A 22075-nucleotide genomic window follows, 5' to 3' on the forward strand; every position below is an offset into this window, starting at 1 on the left:
CCAACTGCACATGTGCGGGTTGGCGCCGTGCAAGGAGGCTGGAACGGCGTGAACCGCTCCTGCACCGCCGGGGCCAGAATAGGTCATGCCCGGGCCTTGTTCGCGCCGTCGTGAAACGCGACGGCGCGAACACTAGGCCTCAATATTGGAGAATCGCCCCCGAGGAGTCTCGGATGTTTAATCTCTGATGCTTGCAATATTGATAAGGCAGGTCGATTGGCTGCTCAGCTATGTCATTACCATTTGGGGCTCCTGCTTTTTGGGTGGGCTGAACGCTGTCACAGTTAGAAACCTCTTTGGCAAAAGCTTATTAACACCGCTTTGGGGCTAGCCCATTACCGACAAGTATCAGGCTGAGAGCCAAGATGCTTTTACCTCAGGGGCAAGGGCCATCAAAGCATCAAAACAAATCCCCCATCTCGGTGGTACAAGGTACTCAGAGCTGTCGTTGGTTGATCGACCTCGCGCAAGGCAGCTTCACTTAAAGGTTGGCACAATAGGCCAGAAATGATGAGGGAGGATTCCTCAATACATATCGAAAGCTTGAACCTAGATGGCCCTCCCGGCTACAGCCAGCCTCACCCTCTCCTGCCACTCCCATGTGTATGTTAACATTGACTATCCACCCTTCTGCATCAGCTGTGGTTTAGTTAGTAACACACTCACCTCTGAATCATAAAGCTTTCTTTTTAACATTTATTCGGGTGCAGCTGGCTAGAGGAGCATTCACTGCCCTTCCCCAAGTGCCCTCGAGAAGGTTCTGGGCTCGAGTCCCGCTCCGCAGCCGCAAGTTTCCAGCGGATATTCCGGGAGCAGGAAGGGCTGGAAAATTGCGGCCCAGGTGTCGAGCACAAGAATCACGGCTGATTCCACACCAGTGAGGTGCTGAGGGAGTGTGAGGCCCCACCCACCCGCTCAGCTGGATGTGAAAGATGCTGTGGCACTATTTTGAGGAAGAAAATGGGGGGGGGGCCTTTGTGATAAGGACGGGTGGCAACAGAAATTGAAACTCTAAAAAGGGAATTTGGTCAGTGGGAGTTGTAGTTTGAGTGAAGGGACAGAGCAGATGTGATCCGATCTGAATAGCGCACTAGGCCCGAGGAGTCACCTCCTGTGGCTGGTAAAGCAGCCCGGGTCGTTTAATGGACAGATCGGCAGCAGCTCAATTCAGAAGCAGCAAAACGCATCCCTTCTGAACCGGGAAGAGTGAAGGAAGCGTCCCTCTACATCTTTTGCAAAGTATCTAATGCAGGTAACGGTCAATCTTGGGAAAATCGAGGGGCAAAACACCGTGACGCAGTGGGTTAGCCCTGCTGCCTCACGGCGCCGAGGTCCCAGGTTCGATCCCGGCTCTGGGTCACTGTCCGTGTGGAGTTTGCACATTCTCCCCGTGTCTGCGTGGGTTTCGCCCCCACAACACAAAGATGTGCAGGTTAGGTGGACTGGCCACGCTAATTTGCCCCTTCATTGGAAAAAAATGAATCGGGCCTAATGGACCCCCCCCCCCCACCCCACCCCCCTTTTGCCATTTAACACCCTTGCCCAATAACACCCCACCCCCCACAAAAAGTTGAACATTCCACATCTCTGATACAGGCGAGACAGGTTTGACATGTACAACAACTCTGTGGGGCTCTTGCATGTGACTATATTAACCAAGCCAATAGATTCACTACAAAAGGAACTCCATCGCGGTGCTCCCGAGTCATCCAGCAGAGGCATTGTGCCGCGTTCCTCCAGTCATAGGGAGGGGTCGGTCACAGCCGTTGGGTTTTATTACTGGGCAAAGTCTGTCAGCAGAAGATAACCCAGGATACCGAGAAACCGGCCTTTGTACTTGGGCTCCAAACCTGACCGCCTTGTGCCTGTTAACTTCTAATTTTTCACCACCTTTCAGGACAGAGGGGGGACGTAGCTAAAATTAAGTGCCCGGTGGCCCCTAGAGGTCCGTGCAATTGTTTTCAAAGAGGGTTCCCCACCCAGTCACCGGGTCATTAATAGAGATCCAAGGTGAGGAAGAATTAAAGTTGGGTGCCATGGTAACATTGAGGTGCGGCTGCTCACCTCAGCGTTGCTAGGTTACGGAGTGCTCAGGATGCTCGCTCCCTAATCAGCTCCAGGGGCCCATTGCAGAACACAGGCCGAGGCCTGAATTAAGCATTGGATTTTCCTGCGGTGACAGGTCCATTTCGGGGTCCCCGCGCCTCCCTCCCCTGTCTGCATCATTCCCCTCTCCTCCGGCTAGGCCTTTGGGGAGGTAGGTGGCCTACAAACTGGTTGCTCCTGCTCTCGCCATTCTTCAGGGGGCTCCTGAAGTTGGAGGCCCAGATTGTCCGCAGTGCTGTGAGGGCAACTGTCTGGGGGAGGCGGGTGCTGCACGGGCAGGCCCGTGCGAGCACTTCAACATGGAGCCTGCACAGAATCCATGGCCCAAAGCCAGCAGGACACTGGGGTAGAGGGGGAAACCCCCCTACCCATCCACAGGAGTAATGGTTGTGGCCTTTCATCCGCGTGGCCCCTCACTGGGGACAGAGCCTTCCGAGAGGCCTTTGGCCTGTTGCCAGAAGGCTGTCTCCCTCACATAGTGGGGGAAGAGGGGGGGGGGGGGGGGGGGGGGGGGGGGGGCTACTCCAACATCACTAAAACGCCAACGTCCGTCGGCCCTGCACTGGCCTAATTGGCTGACCAACGCCAACCCACCCCGAGGGACGTCCCCTGGAAGCAGAAATGTGTGGGGGGAAGCTGCCTCGAACCGACTTTGCCCTATTTTGCCAGCACGCCGCCTCGACCACCCTCACAGAACCGGGAAAATCCAACTCAGCCTCAACGCCCTCGGGGATCAAACGGGCCACTTTCCCAGGAAGGATGGCCGTCGTGCTGGGAGGGACGAGCGGGCAGCTAGCTGCCCACAGCAAAGTAACGGCCAGCGGGAGGCAGCTTTTCCTCAGGCTGAGGGGGTGGAGAGGCCTGGAATAAAGGGGAGAACAAAATGTGGAAAATATTAAAAATCAAACCCGGGAGAGATCAAAGTGTCCTCGGAATTTTGCCTTTTGTTTTCAAAACACCTGTAGTATCATTTACTGGCAGGCCCACTTATTCCCTCTTGCGGGGGGGGGGGGGGGGGGGATCCTCCCACCATGATGCATGTATTGAGCACCACCAGGCTGCCGATATGTATTTGTTTAATTGGTCAGCCGTTTGTGGTGAAAAATGTTGCAGGGACACATCTGTCACTTCCTGATGACCTCAACGTCCGACAGCCAACTTTCCTGTGTCTTCAAAAGCACTGCCTTTGTTTCGATTAGATAGAGCCGCAGTTCAGTGGGCAGCCCCCTCGCTGTAACAGGAGAGGCCTCCGATCAGTCGGCAGGCCCAGGCTCAGATCACAGTCTCGATTCGACACTGGGAGGGAGAGTATCGCTCGATCTTGCCCCGGGCACCGAGGGCAGCCACCAAGACCCTCATTGATTAAAGCCGCTCCAAAGTGCCGTCACAGGAGCAAAACCTGGCACCAAACCACGTGGGGCGTCCCTGGGAGGTGGCCAACAGCTGAGGCGAAGAGGGAGATTTGAAGGAGGGTCTCAAAGGAGCACGGTGAGTTGAAAGGCAAAGCGGTCGAGGAAAGGAATTGAGGGTCTCGTAAGTAAAGCCGCCATCTTCCCTTTGAGGGGGAAGAGCTGACTGGTGGTGGTTTAACCCGAGAGCCACCACACCTCAGGTGAGGGGGCAAGGTTGAGAAGGCGGGACCTTCATGATTAACCCAAGCCGGTACGGGGAATTGAACCCACGCTGGTTGGTCTCGCTCTGCATCACAAACCAGCTGTCTAGCCAACTGAGCTAAACCCCCCCTCCCCCCCCCCCCCCCCCCCCCCCCCACCCGAGGTCTATTCAGCTGATGGCGTGGCTGCCAATGGGGGAATGATTAAATCGGGGATGCACACGAGGAGAATTAGACGAGTGCGGATATGTCGGAGGGTTGTGGGACGGGAGGAGTTTTACAGAGTTCGGGGGCGGGGGGCGGGGGGGAGGCCATGGAGGGTTTTGAAAACAAGGATGAGAATTTTAGAATACGGGCATGGCTTGGCTGGGAACCACGGTAGGTCAGTGAGCACCGGGGGGGCATGCGTGGCATGGTGGTTAGCACTGCTGCCTCACAGCGCCAGGGTCCCAAGTTCGATTCTGACCTCCGGTGACTGTGTGTAGTTTGCACGTTCTCCCCGTGTGTGCGTGGGTTTCCTCCGGAGGCTCCAGTTTCCTCCCACATGCCAAAGATGTGCAGGTTAGGGTGGATTGATGTCATAACCCCCATGAAGCTCACGGGGAAAGCCTTGTCGATCTCCCCATGGGACTCGTGGAGTGCGAGCTTTCCCGGGCAGGCGGCGGAGACCATCCAGCTGGAGCTCGTTAATCACTTACACACAAGAACCGGCCCAAGCAGGGCCCAGAGTTGTTGGGCGTTCCAACAGGGACTGGATTGGGAGAGAGTTACTCCCATGGGCAGATTATTGATATAGTTCCAATAAATTCTTGTTCCACTACCGCTGGCTTTCTCAGTTACTAAAATTGGCCGCTAAATTGTCCCTTTGTGTTCAAAAGTTAAGTGGGGTCACAGGAATAGGGCGGGGGAGTGGGCCTGGGTCGGTGTAAACTCAATGGGCCAAATGGCCTTCTCCTGTAGTGTAGGGATTCTACGATGCTGTGAAGATCACCTTTCATTCTCCTGAACTCCAGCAGATAGAGGCCCGACCTGTCCAACCTTTCCTCAAAAAGTGTGCAACAACAATGACTACATTTCAACCACTTCACTGGCTGTAAAGTTCCGGCTGCTCTTGAATTGCTCCCAGGAGTAGGTTGCAGCTCCCAGCGCAGTGCAGTGGGCTCCTGATCCAGGAACTGTAGAGCACACAGCAAGGGGAGGGCTGAAATAAACTCTCACAAAATAGTCACCATTCCGACGGGCATCAAGTTCACTTGGAAAGCAGCAATGTGGTTTCCCCCTACATCCATGAAAAGGAGGCAAAGGTTAATCTCAGTCACACAGACACTGCGTTGGGGAAGCTTTGTCTATTGTTCTGTACTCAAAGCAATGGACCAGTCCTTCCCCTGCACGGCTTCAACTTGTCTGCTTTTCGACTGCTGTATTCCAGAAAGACATCAGGAGGTAAACATGTACAGCTGAACAGGAAGACAGTGTTTATCTGCTCCAAACAGCGTGGCCTGCTGGGGAAGATATGATCGCCGGGATGTTTCAAAGCAATTCAATCAGTCTTTACTACTTCCCCTCTCTGCTAACAGCCAAAACATCTCCCCAAACTCCGATGTGGGGAGTCGGAAAAAAAAAAAGAGAAGTTTGGAAACTGCCCGCCTTGGTTACCCTGCAGGCTCGGCCTGTCGCGCCACGTGGGAGGAAAGCCTCTCAGAGCAGTGATCTCAAAGAGGGCGCAAGAGCCAAAGGGACCTCACTCAGTCACATCTGCTGGCAGTGTGTCTGGAGTTGACTCATTCAGGAACCAACGAGGGAAAATATGCTGAATGAATAACATTTCTCCTTCCAGGAAAGACCTAGAGTAGTCTGCCGGCTTTAGCTTGTAGCATACAAGCTGCTTTCTCTTTGCAAAGGAGTGTGGCAACGTCAAAGTGAAAAAAAGTAGACTTGCATTTCTATAGCAGCATTGGATTCCACGGGAAATCCCACCGAGCGCAGCAGGATCAGGGAATCCCGCCACCGAGAAACACACCTCGAGGGAGCCAAGGGGGTATTTCCCCCACTGTTGGCAACGTGGCAGCCAAACTGTGCACAGCAAGCTCCCACGAACAACACTGGACAATCTGTTTTTAAGGATGTTGTTTTTGGAGGATAAATATCGGCCAAGACACTGGAGAACTTTGCTCGTTTTCTTCAAGACTGGGATGTGCGACCTTTTGACATCCGCCTGGAAAGGCAGCAGAGGTCTTGGGTCAATACCGAAAAGATGGCGACTGTGCAGCACTCCCTCAGTACCGCGCAGGAGTGACAGCCTGAATGGGATGCACAGTGCCCCTGGAGTGGGACTTAAACCCACAACCTCCTGACCCAAGAGGTGAGAATGCTGCCAACCACTGCTCAACCTGGGACAATGAGAATTTAAAGGAATGGGAAATAACAAAATATTTGAGTGTTTTTCTTTGCAGGTCGACAAGTTTTTGAAAACATGGGACGGGGCCTGATTTCCCCTGGAGGCTTCTGAGCCCTGGCAGCAGGCCCAAATGGGGGTCAAAAGCCTGCACTGCGTGAGGAACAGTCGCTCACTGTGATTTCCCCCCCCCCCCAAAATGGTGGCCAGAGGGTAGGCTCACCGTCCAATTTAAGATGGCGGGTGGGCTCCGAGGCCTCCCAGCTTGCAGGCAGCCCCAGGATTGCCGCGTCAGGTGAGTGAGAGAGAGAGTGCCATCAAAATGGAGGCACCGCCTTCCTACCTTCTTCAAAGTTTAAATCAAGAAAACCCTTTGCTGCCAGGTCACCTCTGCTGGGGATGCCGGAGGAAGCCCCCCACCACCTATTGGGTGGTCTACAGGAGGGCCCAGGCCCGTAGCGAGACCTGCCTAGGAGCGATGATACCCCCTCAAAGACCGCCAGGGGGTCACTCCCAGGCAGTTGGCCTATTCACTGATGTTATGGTGGGGGTGGGGCTGTCTTTTTAGGCCTTTAACTGTCATTAATTGACTACCAAACTCCAATCCCACCTTCAGTGGTGGGTTACAGCTCACAAACTGGCACACTGGACCACATCGCCAATGTTTGTTGTGGTGATATGCATCACTGTAAATACACAAGGGGTTAATGTAAATACACTACGACTAAGTAAACACTAGAGGGAGCACCAGAGACGCATGACATGCAGACATACAGCTAATAAACACATAGATTAGGACACGGCCAATGGGCAGTCAAGACATCCAGAGGTGACACTACCACAAGTGGGCATTACACAAGCCATATATAAGGACGGGGCACACATGCTCTGTCTCTTTCCACAGGCGACACTTAGAGAATAGGACAGGGGCAGATCAGAAGCATCACACCCACCGCGTGGCTTAGAGCAGACTGGTTAGTTAGACTGAGTTACTATAGCAAGATTAGCAGGAGAGTCGAACTCATAGAGAACTGTGCTAATGGTTCAATAAATCACATTGAACTTACTTCAAAGTCTGGAGTATCTTTTGGTCACAACTGCATCGAGTTGCAGCCTGTGTTATCCCAAAGTACATAACACAACATTTGTGACATACAGTCACGCCCCCCCCCCCCCCCCCCCCCCCCCCGGCCCGCCCGCACCACCACTCCAAACACTCATCCCCACTGTGTCCTAAAAACCCTGCCCCTGGTTTTGATTACCAGAACACGGGCAACATCAAAAGATGGGAAATGAGGGGGGGGGAAAAAGCTTTCCTTCCATTGCTTCACCTCATGAATTGCGAACACCACAACCTACAATGCCCCATTGCAGCTAGGTCATCGAGAGTGTTGGCTATGGGAGCAGCCCTCGATTGCAATGGCTGAACTCTGTTCAGGGGGTAGGGCACCGAGTAAAGTATTCAAAACGCACGGAGATAAACAAAAATTACCACGCATGCTGGAATCTGAAACAAAACAGAAAATTCTGGACAATCCCAGATGCTCGGACAGCATCCGTGGAGAGAGAAGGGAGCTCACGTTTCGAGACCGGATGACTTTGGCAAAGAGTCACTCAAGCTCGAAACGTTCTCTCTCCACAGATGCTGTCAGACCTGCTGAGATTGTCCAGAATTTTCTGTTTTTATTTAAAACGTGCGGCGCTCTCTTGTCTGCAGAAACAAGGAAAACTGGAAGTTCTGGTTAGGCCCGGGAGCACGCTGCACAATTCGGCAACAGCCTCAAGAGTTTCAAATCACTCGGTACATTCTCCCTGCCTTTGTACCAGTGCTGCTGAAGGGGGCATAAAAGGGGCCGCTCGGCGATGAAGCAAGATCAGCAAATGTACAGTCGGAGAAAGCCGCTGAGATATCCCAGGATAGCCTGACAGAATGGGCAGGATTTTCCGTCTCCGACACCGGTGAGCATCGCTGTTTGGGGGGGGTGTCTCCCGTCTCGCCCGCGGACAGTCCCCACCGGTGTCAGAGATGGAAGCCCTCACCCTCTGACTTGGTCAACACCAGATAGAGGACACCCCGGATTTGGTAACCTCAGCACCCAGCCTGTGCGTTCAGGGAACCGGATTTGAAGTGCTCTACCTCAGCCAACATTGCAACAAAAAAAAACAAACAGGTTCTCTGGCCATTATCACATTAATCAGTGTGTGGGATCTTGCTGTGTACACATTGGCTGTCACATTTTCTACATTACGACAGTGACTACACCTCAAGAAGTACTCGATTCGCTGTCAAGCGCTTGGAGACATCCAGTGGTCGCTAAAGGCGCTATATAAATGCAAGTGTTTCTTTTTCCCAACAGTAGCAAAGAGCACTCTGATTTCTCATGCTTGGTGGAACGTGACGACTTGACCTAACGAAGCGTCAGAATGACCTTCTGACTAGGTAGACAAAAGCCCACCAGCCCAGCAGCTAACTTGTCCCTAATCTGCTTCAAAGCTGCAAGCTTCCTCTTTTCAAACAGTGCAGTCGGCAACATGGTGGGGCAGTGGGTTAGCGCTGCTGCCTCACGGCGCCGAGGACCCGGGTTCGAATCCCAGCCCACTGTCCATGTGGAGTTTGCACATTCTCCCCGTGTCTGCGTGGGTCTCACCCCCACAACCCAAAGCTGTGCACGGTAGCTGGATTGGCCACGCTAAATTGCCCCTTAATTGGAAAAAATTAACTGGGTACTCTTAAATTTAAGAAAAAAGAATCCTTCACAGAAAACGAATGAGCGCATACCTGAGGAGCCACTTCAAAAGTTTAAACATCCCTAATTACAGGAGTGGCGATGGGCTGTAATCTAAGGCTGGCTGCTGCAGACAGGCACGGAATAATATTGTGTACACGTCAGTGTCTCCCAGACCAGTCGCCATCAAGCTTTGGCTGAAGTACAGAAACAAGTCCAAAAGCTAAAAATGTGATTGCACAATCCACAAATCCATCTCCGAGAGCAGTGAGCACAGTTTCGGACTCCTTGAGGAGGGTTGCACTTATTCTGGAAGCAGTTCAGAGAACGTTGACTCGGTTGGTTCTCGGGGTGAGGAGCTTGTCGAACGGGGCCAGGTTGAACAAGTTGGGCCTCTACAGAGTGGAGTTTAGCAGAACGAGAGGTAATTTTATTGAAACATATAAGATTCTGAGGGGGCTGACAGGGTGGATGCCATTAGACGTAGGAGCAGAATTAGGCCATTCAGCCCATCCAGTCTGCTCCACCATTCAATCACGGCTGATATTTTCTCAGCCCCATTCTCCTGCCTTCTCCCCATAACCCCTGATCCCCTTATTGATCAAGAACCTATCTTTCTGTCTTAAAGACACTCAGTGATTTGGCCTCCACAGCTTTCTGCAGCAGTGAGTTCCACAGATTCACCACCCTCTGGCTGAAGAAATTCCTCCTCATCTCTGTTTTAAAGGATCGTCCCTTCACTCTGAGATGGTGTCCTCTGGTTCTAGTTTTTCCTACAAGTGGAAACATCCTCTCCACGTCCACCCTATCCAGGCCTTGCAGTATCTTGTAAGTTTCAATAAGATCCCCCCCTCATCCTTCTAAACGCCAAAGTGTATAGACCCAGAGCCCTCAACTACTCCTCATATGGCAAGCTCTTCATTCCAGGGATCATTCTTGTGAACCTCCTCTGGACCCTTTCCAAGGCCACGGGGCCCAAAACTGCTCACAATACTCCAAATGGGGTCTTACCAGAGCCTTATACAGCCTCAGAAGTACATCCCTGGTCTTGTATTCTAGCCCTCTCGACATGAATGCTAACATTGCATTTGCCTTCTTAACTGCCGACTGAACCTGCACGTTAACCTTAAGAGATTGTTGGACTCGGACTCCTAAGTCCCTTTGTGCTTCTGATCTCCGAAGCATTTTCCCATTTGGAAAATAGTCTATGTCTCCATTCGTCCCACCAAAGTGCATAACCTCACATTTTCCATATTGCCACTTCATTGCCCACTCTCCTAGCTTGTCCAAGTCATTCTGCAGCCCCCTTGCTTCCTCAGTACTACTTGTCCCTCTACAGATCTTTGCATCATCTGCAAACTTAGCAACAGTGCCTTCAGTACCTTCTTTCAGATCATTAATGTATATTGTAAAAAGTTGTGGTCCCAGCACAGACCCCTGAGGCACACCACTCGTCACCGGCTGCCATCCTGAAAAAGACCCCTTTATCCCCACTCTCTGCCTTCTGCCAGTCAGTCAATTCTCTATCCATGGCAGGATCTTACCCTGAACACCATGGGCACTTAACTTATTTAACAGTCTCCTATGCGGCATCTTATCAAAGGCCTTCTGGAAATCTAAATAAATCACGTCCACTGGTTCTCCTTTGTCTAACTTTCTTGTTACTTCCTCAAAGAATTCTACAGATTGGTCAGACATGACCTCCCCTTGACAAAGCTGTACTGACTCAGTCCCATTTTACCATGCACTTCCAACTACTCCACAATCTCATCTTTAATAATGGACTCTAAAATCTTACCAATAACCAAAGCCTGGCTAACCGGCCTAAAACAATTTTGTTTTAGTTTTTATATAAATTTAGAGTACCCAATTACCTTTCTTGTATGCATTTTCTGGGCATCACAGTGGCGCAGTGGTCAGCACTGCTGCCTCACGGCGCTGAGGTCCCGGGTTCGATCCCGGCTGTGGGTCAATGTCCATTTGGATTTTGCACATTCTCCCCGTGTCTTTGTGGGTTTCACCCCCACAACCCAAAGATGTGCAGGCTAGGTGGATTGGCCGCGCTAAATTGCCCCGTAATTGCGTCCTCTGCCTTCCTCCCTTCTTAAACGGAGGTGTTATATTAGTCATTTTCCAGTCCTCTGGAACAGTCCCTGCCCCCAGTGATTCCTGAAAGATCACCACCAATGCCTCCACAATCTCCTCAGCTATCTCTTTTAGAACCCTGGGGTGTAGTCCATCTGGTCCAGGTGATTTATCCACCTTCAGACCTTTCAGTTTCCCCAGAACCTTCTCCTTAGTAATGGTCACTGCACTCACCTCAACCCCTGATTCTCCTGAAGTTCTAGTATCCCATTGGTGTCTTCCACTGTGAAGACTGATACAAAGTAAATATCCAGTTCCTCTGCCATTTCTTTATTTCCTATTACTACTTCTCCAGCATAATTTTCCAGTGGTCCAATGTTTATTCTTGCCTCTTTCTTACCTTTTATATATTGAAAAACCTCTTGCTTTCTTCTTTTATATTACTATCTAGCTTACACACTTATTTCATTTTCTTATTTCTTTTTTAGTTGTCCTCTGCTTGCTTTTAAAAGCTTCCCAATCCTCCGGCTTCCCACTAATCCTCGCCACTTCGTACGCTTTATCTTTAGCCTTTATGCTGTCCTTAACTTCCCCCGTCAGCCATGGATGCCTTGTCCTCCCCTAAGCGTGTTTCCTCCTACTTGGGATAAATTTTGTTGTGCCTCCCTAATAACCCCCCAAAACTCCGGCCATCGCTGTTCCATTGGCTTCCCTGCTAGGCTCCTTTTCCAATCAACTCTGGCCAGCTCCTCCCTCATATCTTTGTAGTTACATTTACTCAATTGTAATACCATTGCATCTGATTCCAGCTTCTCCCTCTCAAACTGCAGGGTAAATTCTATCATATTGTGGTCACTGCTCCCTAAGGGTTCCTTCACCTTAAGTTCCCTAATCAAGTCTGCCTCATGACACATCACCAAATCCAGAATTGCCGGCTTCTTTGTGGGCTCTGTCACAAGCTGCTTCAAAAATCCATCTCCTAGACATCCACAGATTTCTTTCGTTGGGGTCCACTACCAACCTGATTTTCCCAATCCACCTGCATATTGAAGCCCCCCATGATTATTTGAATATTACTTTTCTTGTATGCATTTTCTGGGCATCACAGTGGCTCAGTGGTTAGCACTGCTGCCTCACGCGCTGAAGTCCCGGGTTCGATCCCGGCTGTGGGTCAATGTCCATTTGGATTTTGCACATTCTCCCCGTGTCTGCGTGGGTCTCACCCCCACAACCCAAAGATGTGCAGGCTAGGTGGATTGCCCATGCTAAATTGCCCCGCAATTGGAAAACATTAATTGGGTACTCTAAATTTATATAAAAACTAAAACAAAATTATATGCATTTTCTATCTCCTGATTTATTTTGTGCCCCACATCCTGACTACTGCTAGGGGGCCTGTGCATAACTTCCATCAGGGTCTTTTTACCTTTGCGATTCCTCAACTCTACCCACAGAGATTCTACGCCTTCCGATCCTATAATCGCTCCTTGCTATCGATTTAACTTCATTCCTTACTTACAATGCAACCCCTTTGCCCATCTGCCTGTCCTTTCGATAGGACACGTATCCTTGGATATTAGATCCCAGCCCTGATCCCCTTGCAGCCATGTCTCATCGTACCGGCCAATTTCAATGTGCGCTACAAGCTCATTTACCATGTTCTGCGTACTGCGCGCATTTAGGTACAGCACCCTCATTCTTGCATTGACCACCTCCCTTCTTATATTTGTCCCCGTTCTTGCTCCGCCTGAAGCTATATTCCTGCCACCCTCTATACTATTACGTGTTCTGGAATCTAGATCCTAACCACTTTAGAACATAGAGAGTGCAGAAGGAGGCCATTTGGCCCATTGAGTCTGCACCGACCCACTTAAGCCCTCACTTCCACCCTATCCCCGTAACCCAATAACCCCTCCGAACCTTTTTGGCCACTAAGGAATCGCTTAACCTCAAGTCTCCATTGCTTCCTATGCCAATGGCCTTAAATCAGCGCCCTCAGGTCCAGGACCCTCCCGCCAACCAAACCATTTCTCTTTTTCTACTCTGCCAAGACACCTCCTGATTTTGAGCGACTCTATCACTCTCCCCTTGAGCCTCTCTTCGCCAAGGAGGACAAACTCAGCTTACCCAATCCCTCCTCCTAACCAAAATCCCGGGTCCCTCCAACTATTCACGTAAATCCTTTCACGCCATCTGCAAAAAAAAATCTAAAATTCCCAATTGGTGATTTAGCCACCACTGAGTTAGCTGACACAGTCAGAGCTCAAATGTGGCGAGAGAAGTTCAGGATGCGGATTTGGCTGCGATGCTTTCGTAGTCGAATAGTTCAACCGGGTGCTCACCATCTGGGTTCACCCATAAAGAACGGTTGATTGGGTTGACTCGGGCGCAGAAGGTGGGTCAAAACACAGAGAGGTTTAGTGAGGGAGAGGATTCCGGAGCCCAGAGACCGAGGTGGCTGAAGGCGACAACCTCCTTTGGTTCAGCAGTTAGCGGCCGGCCACAGTTTGTGGGGGGGGGGCGGTTTAGGCTGCGGAGGCTGTGCCCAGCTGTGGAGGCTAAGTGCCGACTGGGAAAAGTGCAGGTATCTCCCTCTGTGTGATGGGGCCATGGGCCACCAATGGAACTCAAAAGCCTCCGACAGTAAACAATGCTGTGGAACGTGGAGTACTGATAATTACAGTTTAGTAGGTCTATCTACTGAATGGCAAATTAATCTGAAGTACATGTAGACCCCCCCACTAGAATTCTGCTCGGTAATAATCAGCATTACAGCTATCTTCCTGTACGATCAGAACAGTGCGCAGGGCACAGTGCTATTAGGGATGTCTCTGGCTGCTGCACATGGGGATACTGCTTTTCATTAAAAAAAGCACACATTGAGAATTGCAACCCGAGCGATTCTGCCCTCAGATTCCACACCTTTTAACGCACACACAGCAAGCCAGTTCACAGATCCACCATTTGTCGTTTGCAGGCAGCTGGCTGACAGATGCAGTTGCCTTTCAAAATAAAAAAAAAAGCCAAGTTTCTCTGAAAGATAGTGCTGCCTTTGTGCGGTGAGGTTGTAGCGGAACCCCCTCTGCTTAGCTAGTTCCTGACCAGATTCTTCGGAGGATTCACCCTCCAGAGAAGCATTGCCATCAAGGGCAGCTCTACAAATCCCCAGCATCACCGCAGAATGGCTCGATAGTGGGGAGGATAGTTAGCGACACTCTCTTCCACTCTAGTGGATGAATTAAGGTGGGCCTGTCCCTATTAGATGCTTCATTAGGTGTTCTATTCCTGTACAGCCACCGCCACTCAGATTTATAACGTGCCTTTAATGTTGCAAGCTGCTTGGAGGGGGGGGGGGAACAGAAATGAAATGAAATGAAAATCGCTTATTGTCACAAGGCATCAAATGAAGTTACTGTGAAAAGCCCCTAGTCGCCACTTTCCGGCGCCTGTTCGGGGAGGCCGGTATGGGAACTGAACCGTGCTGCTGGTCTGCTTTAAAAGCCAGCTCTTTAGCCCTGTGCTAAACCAGCCCCTAAACCAGAGAGAGAGAGAGAGAGAGGTCCAGGGGTTTGTGGAGGGAATCCCAGAACATGGGCTTGTACTCCTTACATAATTACTGGCTTCTAATTTTCAACAAGGTGAAAACAAAACATGCCATCTCCTCCATTCGCTTCTCTCACGTGGAGAACAAAAGGGCAACGGCGACCCTGAACTTTTAGACCTCGATAGTTGAGCTCAATTTTTTTTTTTTTTTTTTTTTATAAATTTAGATTAGCCAATTATTTTTTCCAATTAAGGGGCAATTTAGCACGGCCAATCCACCTACTCTGCACATTTTTGGGTTGTGGGGGCGAAACCCACGCAGACACGGGGAGAACGTGCAAACTCCACACGGACAGTGACCCAGAGCCGGGATCGAACCTGGGACCTCAGCGCCGTGAGGCGGTTATGCTAACCACTAGGCCACCGTGCTGCCCTTAGTTGAGCTCAATTGAGATGCCCAGTGATATACTCTGGACCAGGAGTGGATACTGAGGACGCGATTCTCCAAAATGGAGACTAAGTGTCTGCGCCGCCGTGAACACCATCGCATTTCACAACAGCGCAAAGCAGGCGCAGGGACTACCGATTGGGGGGGGGCCAGCACGGCGCTGGAGCGGTTCACGCCCCACAGGCCGCCCCTCCGACCCTTCGCGCAGAGTTCCCGCCGGCAGCGACCAGGGGTGAATGGCAATGGCGGGACTCTGCTGTTTCCACGCTGCCGCTCGGCCCATCTGGGCCGGAGAATTGGTGGCCCGGCCTTGTACAGCGGCCCGCGACCGACGGCGCACCAAACGCGCCGGCGCAAATGGCGCCGATTCTCCGCACCTCAGAGAATCGCCCGCCGGCATCGGGGCGCGGTTGCGGCGATTCTCCGGCCCAGCACGGGGCTCGGAGAATCGCGCCCTGAGAGAGGCTCTGTTGGGGAATATCTTTTGCATGTCTCTCTCTCTCTCTCTCTTTTACTATATATATATATTCCCGACACCGTGATATCACAGAGGGGTGGAAATCCCACCCCCCTTCGCCCAGCGCACATTAGGCCAGTGTGACGCTATTCAATGTGGCCCACAATGCAGCCTGCACAGCCATGGAGAGTTGGCACGGTGAAAGTGTGTGTTCATCGACACCTTGGCTGGGCTGGACAACTCACCCCCCACCCCCTCCCCCCCCCCCCCCCCCCCCCCCCCCCTCACACCCCCACCCCACCAAACCACGCCAACCAACCATCTCCACACCATCCCCATCTCTGCCAATGGAGTGTCTCTGAAATTTGGCTACACGCTCTGTACCAGTGACCAGGACAAACCCTGCTTGTTTCTAGGCTTAGCTGTTTTGTTGAGCTTTCTGATTTCACAGATTCTGGTTTTTTTTTTAAAGTTCTCTCCCGAAAGTCGAAAGCAGGATGTGAAAGCCCCCTCTGTCCTGGTTTGCTTCTCAATTTTTAAAACATCCTTCATGCACTGACAACCATTCACCCAGTCGTGACAGCCCACTGGGACAGACATCGGGTGGGGTCGTTTCAGGAGCAGAAGAGAGGTCTTGTCGTTGGGGAGAGCTCCTTGGGTGGCCAGCACCCTGGGGTGGGGAGGTCCGAATTTCCTCCCTGCAATATGGCCAGGACAAGGCAACCAAGAGTTAGTAGGAGGGGGATGACAACCAATGAATGTTCTCCACGATGATGGTCACTGCCAAAATGCCTGAGGCGCCGGGAAAATGGCCTGTAATTGGCTGCCCACCAGCTAGTTGGGTCGGGTGCATGGGGGAGTGAGAGGGGAGTTCAGCAGGGCCACACATATCATTACCCAGGAGTTAGACGAGGATTTTTCTGTCTAACATTTCTTGCGTAACTAGCCAGATGAAGTAAGTTGGAACCATCCAGAGCCTCTGACTCTAACTCAGAGAGGTCCCAAACACATCTTGAGCAGCAAGTCCAGCCACCAACGATCCCGAGACTGGTAAGCCCAGGTAACCGTGGAAACAGGCCTGTGGTCAGCGAGAGTTAGGGGCCCGTGGTTCTATTTCGCCCATCAGTTCAGCGCTAACGGAATTCAGATGCATCAACAAAAAGTGTTACAGAACCACTTGCGCAGGGGAATGGAGGGCTCAGTGACAATTCTGCCGTCCGTGAGTGTGTCTGGGTGACTGAGTGTTGTGTGTGTGTGTGTGAGTGCGAGTGTGCGTGCGTGTGAGTGCGAGAGTGAGAGTGCGAGTGTGTGCGTGAGTGAGTGCGCGAGTGCACGTGCGATAGTGCACGTGTGTGTGCAAGTGCGCGAGTGTGCGTGCATGCGTGGATATGTGTGTGGACACACACATGCGTGCAAATGCGACATGCGAGCAGTGTTATTAAAGATGTTGCTAAGCTGCAATGGAGTACTGTCTCAATTCCTGCATTTGTTAACATTCTCTGTAAATGCTGCCACTGCATTCAGTACAATAACATCCACTGAGGAAATAACTGGGCTAATAACGCAGGAGAATTATCCTTGTGGGGGTCGCAGGATTTTATACAGATTTTCAATTTTGCTAGCATCCTCTATAGCAACCACTCCACTGGACAATCTCGTAAAGGCATAGGGTTGTACAGGGAAAAAAGTCCATTTTGACAGAGTGTATGCAAGATGTGAGGTATACATGCTCCATTCAGTATATGAAGTATGGCATCCTTCCAGTATAACGTTGCAACATTGGTGTCACATAACAGGTAAATTGACCCACAGACAATTAGTTCATTATAGGATTGCACATTGGGATTCTCTAAAACTTGCTTTTTTCAAGGGAATTGCCTCTTTCCAAAGGCATTGGTGTTTACAATTATAGCTTTCTTTACTGAAAATAAACATTCCATTTTTCAAAATCGTTTTCTCCCCTTCAATCCGCCCTCCGATATCTGGGAAGCTGCTCCCAGACTGACGGGATGAGCAGGTGACACCCCCCTGCTCTCTGTCACTGCTCTGTAGCTAGCTGGGAGGATGAGTAGTCAGTGATGCCTCTCCCCCTCTCTCTCTCAGCCCCATAAATGGAAAGGCACATGGGATCTCCACGGGTCAGTTCCCCGAATGGCACAGCCACAAACTCTCATCACACCAGCTGGAGCAGGAATCTTCACCGCAGCATCTAAATAAGGGGAGTTCCTAGCTCTGCGATTGGAAAGATCTCAAGTCAGGCCCCTCAAACTTCGACGTATCGGAAAAAGATCCGCCTCCGGCAAAGGGAAAAGGAAAGCTGGGAATCATTTTGTAGCTGCCAGGCTGTCCCAGAACTGCGCATGACAGAATCATGGGATGGAATCAGTGCCAGGAGCCCATTCGTCCCCTCGAGTCTGCCCAGTTCGTCCCACTCTCTTTTCTTTTCCCATTTCCCCTGCCATTTTCTTCCCCTTAAAATATTTATCCACTTCCCCTTTTGAGGTTAATGCTGAATCTGCAAACTGGCAACACAATCCAAATCCTAAACCACATCTACTGAAAGCAAACACAAACCACGGTATAGCAGACACCATCAATTCGAGACAACCGCTCTTCAACTTTTTTATCCATTCGTTCATGGGACGTGGGCACAATATGTCTTGCCCGTCCCGACTTAGCCCTGAGTGGCTCTCCAGACCTCTTCAGAGGGCGGTTAAAAGTTGAGTACTTTTTTAAAAATAAATTTCGAGGACCCAATTCTTTTTTTTCCACTTAAGGGGCAATTTAGCGTGGCCAATCCACCTACCCTGCATATCTTTTGGGTTGTGGGGGGGTGAAACCCTCGCAGACACGGGGAGAATGTGCAAACTCCACACGGACAGTGACCCAGGGCCGGGATTCGAACCCGGGTCCTCAGTGCCGCAGTCCCAGTGCTAACCACTGCGCCACCGTGCTGCCCACCAAAGTTGAGTACTTTAACTACTGGTCTGGAATCACATGTCGGGCAGGTCGGGTGAAAGGTCAGCACGTTAGTGAACCTGATGGGTTTTTACAACAACCGACGGTAGTTTCATGGCCTCCCATTCCAGATTTTAGGAATTGTATTTGAACCCGGGTCCCCGGAGCATTAGCCTGGGCCGCTGGATGACTAAGCCAGTGACATTACCGCTACGCCACGGTCTCCGCGCCGAACCAGTACTCACCTGTGCATGTTGCCGTTGGTGGTGAAGGCCTGGTAACAGATTGTACACTTGTACGGTCGTTCCCCAGAATGGACCAACATGTGCCGATCTAGTGAGCTGGCCGAACTCAAGGATTTGCCACAAATACTGCAGGAATGGGTGGTCCCTCCGCTATCTGTGTTGTGCTGCAGAAACACAAAGAGTTCCCGTTAGAACTCTGGACGACAAGAGCAAAGATCATGACCTCAGTTGCCGGACAACAAGACAATCTTTTGGCTTGATGCACCTTGGATTTTTTCCATCTAATCCCCCTGGCACAGCCGCGGCGGAATTCCCAGTCTCCCAGGAATCGGCACAGAAATAGGGCATCGGCTGGATCCCATTCTCTTCCCTTGTGGGCAGCGCTTACTTGAAGTCAGTTTCGGAATGGAAACGGTAACTAGAACCGAATCTGCCATTAGTGTTGAAATAGAAGCAAGATACTCGGCAGGTCCTGGCAGCATCTGTGGAGAGAGTTAACGTTTCGAATCGGACGCGACTCTTCTTTTGAACGACGGAGGTTCCGAAGAATCATATTCAACTTGGAGACGTCAATTCCGTTTTTCTCTCCACAGATGCGACCAGGACCTGCGGAGTTTTCCCAGCGACCTCTGTTTTTATTTCAGTGCCATTTGAAAGTGAATTTCCTTCTTTTTTTAAAAATAAATTTAGAGTACCCAATTCTTTTTTTTTTTCCCCAATTAAGGGGCAATTTATGGGTGGCCAATCCACCCACCCCGCACACCTTTGGGCTGTGGGGGCGAGACACGTGCAGTCACAGACAGTGACCCAGGGCCGGGCTCGAACCCAGGTCCTCGGCGCCGTGAGGCAGCAGTGCTAACCACTGCGCCAACGTGCTGCCCAACGCAATTTTCCAACAACAGGGGTGACCTGTATGCTGACTTTAACACCCCTCAAAGCCAATAAATTAAACTTGATGAGTGACCAATTTTAACCTTATTTGTTTTAAATCTCATCCAGCATCAAGGATTAGTGCCGTAGAAACAGTAAATTCCGGGCCTATTTCTTCCATGGCTCCAAATACTAGCCAGCTGGCAACTTTTTTTTTAAATGACAAAATATAAAGTATTATTAAATATCTTGTGTCTGTCCACCCTTCCTGTCTGCAAAACGTGACTTCCTGTTATATTCTGTCACACTTTCCAGGTTAATGTGCCCTCATTAGAAATCCCTCTGTCCATGTTCACCGATTTTCAATGCAAACTCATCACCGAATGATTCTAGAATGCTTGTGGAGCACAGAAAGCTCCAATGCTTTCCACAAATCAATCAAACTGCTTCCTGAAAATAAATTTCCTCCGCCAATTTTTCCCCCCTCACTAACAGAAACTTTGCCCTGTGCAAATTTTGCCTCAGGAATAAGGTTTTTCTTTTTCTTTCGTGGGATCAGAGCTTCACTGGGAAGGCCGGCATTTGCTTCCCATCCCTAATTGCCCTCTAGAAGGTGGTGATGAGCTGCCTTCTTGAACCCCTGCAGCCCATGCTTAGGCGCACCCACAGTGCACTTGGAGAGGGAGTTCCAGTATTTTGACCCGGCAACAGTAGCAGACAAGGATACGGACCAGGTACTGGAAAATGGGCTGAGAATAGACAGGTGATTGATGGGCTGAAGGGCCTCTTTCTGTGCTGTGAAACTCTATGAATGGAGATCTCTTTTCCAAGTCAGTTTGGTGAGTGACTTGGAGGGGAACTTTGTGGGTGGTGGTGTTCCCTTGTGTCTGCTGCCCTTCTCTTCCTAGATGGTTGAGGTCACGGGTCTGGAAAATGCTGGCAATAGGAGGCTTGGCAAATTACCACAGTGCATTTTGCATGTGGTACACACTGCAGCCAGTGGGCGCGATTCTCCGACCCCCACGCGGGGTGGGAGAATCGCGGGAGTGCCGGGCGATTCCCGCCACGCCGCCCTGGCACCCCCACGTGATTCTCTCCCCCCCCCCCTCCCAAAACGGCGTGTCGCATTTTACGACAGGCCGCTCGGAGAATCGGCGCTCGCCGTTTCTAACAGTCGAGCGGCGATTCTCCGGCCCTAATGGGCCGAGTGGCCTGCCCAATACGACCGGTTCACGCCGGCGCCAACCACACCTGGTCGCTGCCGGCGTGAACAGCGCGCGAATGCTGCGTGTGCGGCCTGTAGTGGTGGGGGGGGGGGGGGGGTCGAACACCAGGGGGGTGCTCAGTGGCGGTCTGGCCCGCGATCGGTGCCCACCGATCGGCGGGCTGGCGTCTCTAAAAGACGCACTCTTTTCCCTCCGCCGCCCCACACGATCAAGCCGCCATGTCTTGCGGGGCACCCGCGGGGAGGACGGCAACCGCGCATGCGCGGTTGCCGTCATTTAGGCGGCGCCGCTTTGACGCGGGCGCCAAGGCCCGACGCGCGAAATTGACGCGGCGCCGCTCGTAGCCCCCTAGGGGTGGGAAAATGGGGGCGAGGAGCGGCCTCCGACGCCAGAGTGAAACACTCCGGTTTTCACTCCGGCGTCGGCACTTAGTCTCCCGTTGGGAGAATCGCGCCCAGTGTGTGCCAGTGGTGGAGGGAGTGAGCCAGTGGTGGAGGGCGTGCAGGTTTAAGGTAGTGGGTGGTACGCTGAGAAAATATACTTGTACTGGCCTGGATGGTGTTGAGCTTCCCGAGTGTTGTTGGAGCTGCCAAGTGGAGAGTTTTCCATCACACTCCTGACTTGCACCTTGTAGATGGTGGACAGGCATTTGGGGGGAGGGGGAACTACAGGGGTGGGGGGGCGGGGGGGGGGGGGGGGGGGGGGGGGGGGTTCTCAGCCCACGGATCGGCAACACAGGTAGAAAATCTGAAGAGAATCGAGAGAGGCGATTCACTCCGGAGAGATGGCATTTCCCGATTCACCCGCCCCTCGCCGGCGAGGTCACATGGTTCACGTCCGCAAAGGGCAGGAACCTCATTTAAATGGATTTTAATATATTTTAATATTAACTGGCCTCCCAGTCAGATGATCCCCCCCCCCCCCCCCCCCCCCCCGCTCCCTCTCTAAACATTCAAACCTCGTCATCCCATTTCAGCGACGGGCGAGGTTTACAACAGCATTTTAAATACGGGATACAGTCGAGGGGATTCCTCCGGGAGCTCAAAGTTTGAAGTGTAGCCCCTGGGAGGGGGAAAGCAGGGACACGGCCGGGCAGCTCCCCCGGCACTGCCTCCTGGCACAGGCCGGCACTGCCAAACTGTGCCAGGGGGACAGTACCAAGGTGGGCCCTCATGGCAGGTGGTGGGTGGGGGGGTGGGGGAGAAAGAGCAGGCAGTGAGGGGGTACTTCCAGGCTTGGCATTGGGGGCCGGGAGGAGGAGAGCGGACACTGAGGGAGGGGAAGAATGGCGATACTTTAGTACTGGTGGTGGGGCTGAGGCCTGTGTGTGTGAACAGAGACCTGGGATTGTCCTGCTGGGGGAGGGTGGTGAGGTAGTAAAACTTCAGCTCTGATCGGGACTCC

General features: G+C 51.7%; 1 protein-coding gene across 9 annotated transcripts in view; it reads right to left on the reverse strand.

Moving 5' to 3' along the window:
- The window catches only part of rreb1a (ras responsive element binding protein 1a), a 233955-nt gene that overhangs the window by 92919 nt on the left and 118961 nt on the right, over positions 1 to 22075 (reverse strand). For all 9 annotated transcript variants that reach the window (XM_038796625.1, XM_038796626.1, XM_038796624.1 and 6 more), the window contains exon 5: positions 18576 to 18739. In XM_038796625.1, the coding sequence (XP_038652553.1) occupies positions 18576 to 18739 (164 nt within the window). The remainder of the gene's footprint in view (positions 1 to 18575; positions 18740 to 22075) is intronic.

The sequence above is a fragment of the Scyliorhinus canicula genome, chromosome 5, assembly GCF_902713615.1.
Source record: "Scyliorhinus canicula chromosome 5, sScyCan1.1, whole genome shotgun sequence".
NCBI lineage: Eukaryota > Metazoa > Chordata > Chondrichthyes > Carcharhiniformes > Scyliorhinidae > Scyliorhinus > Scyliorhinus canicula.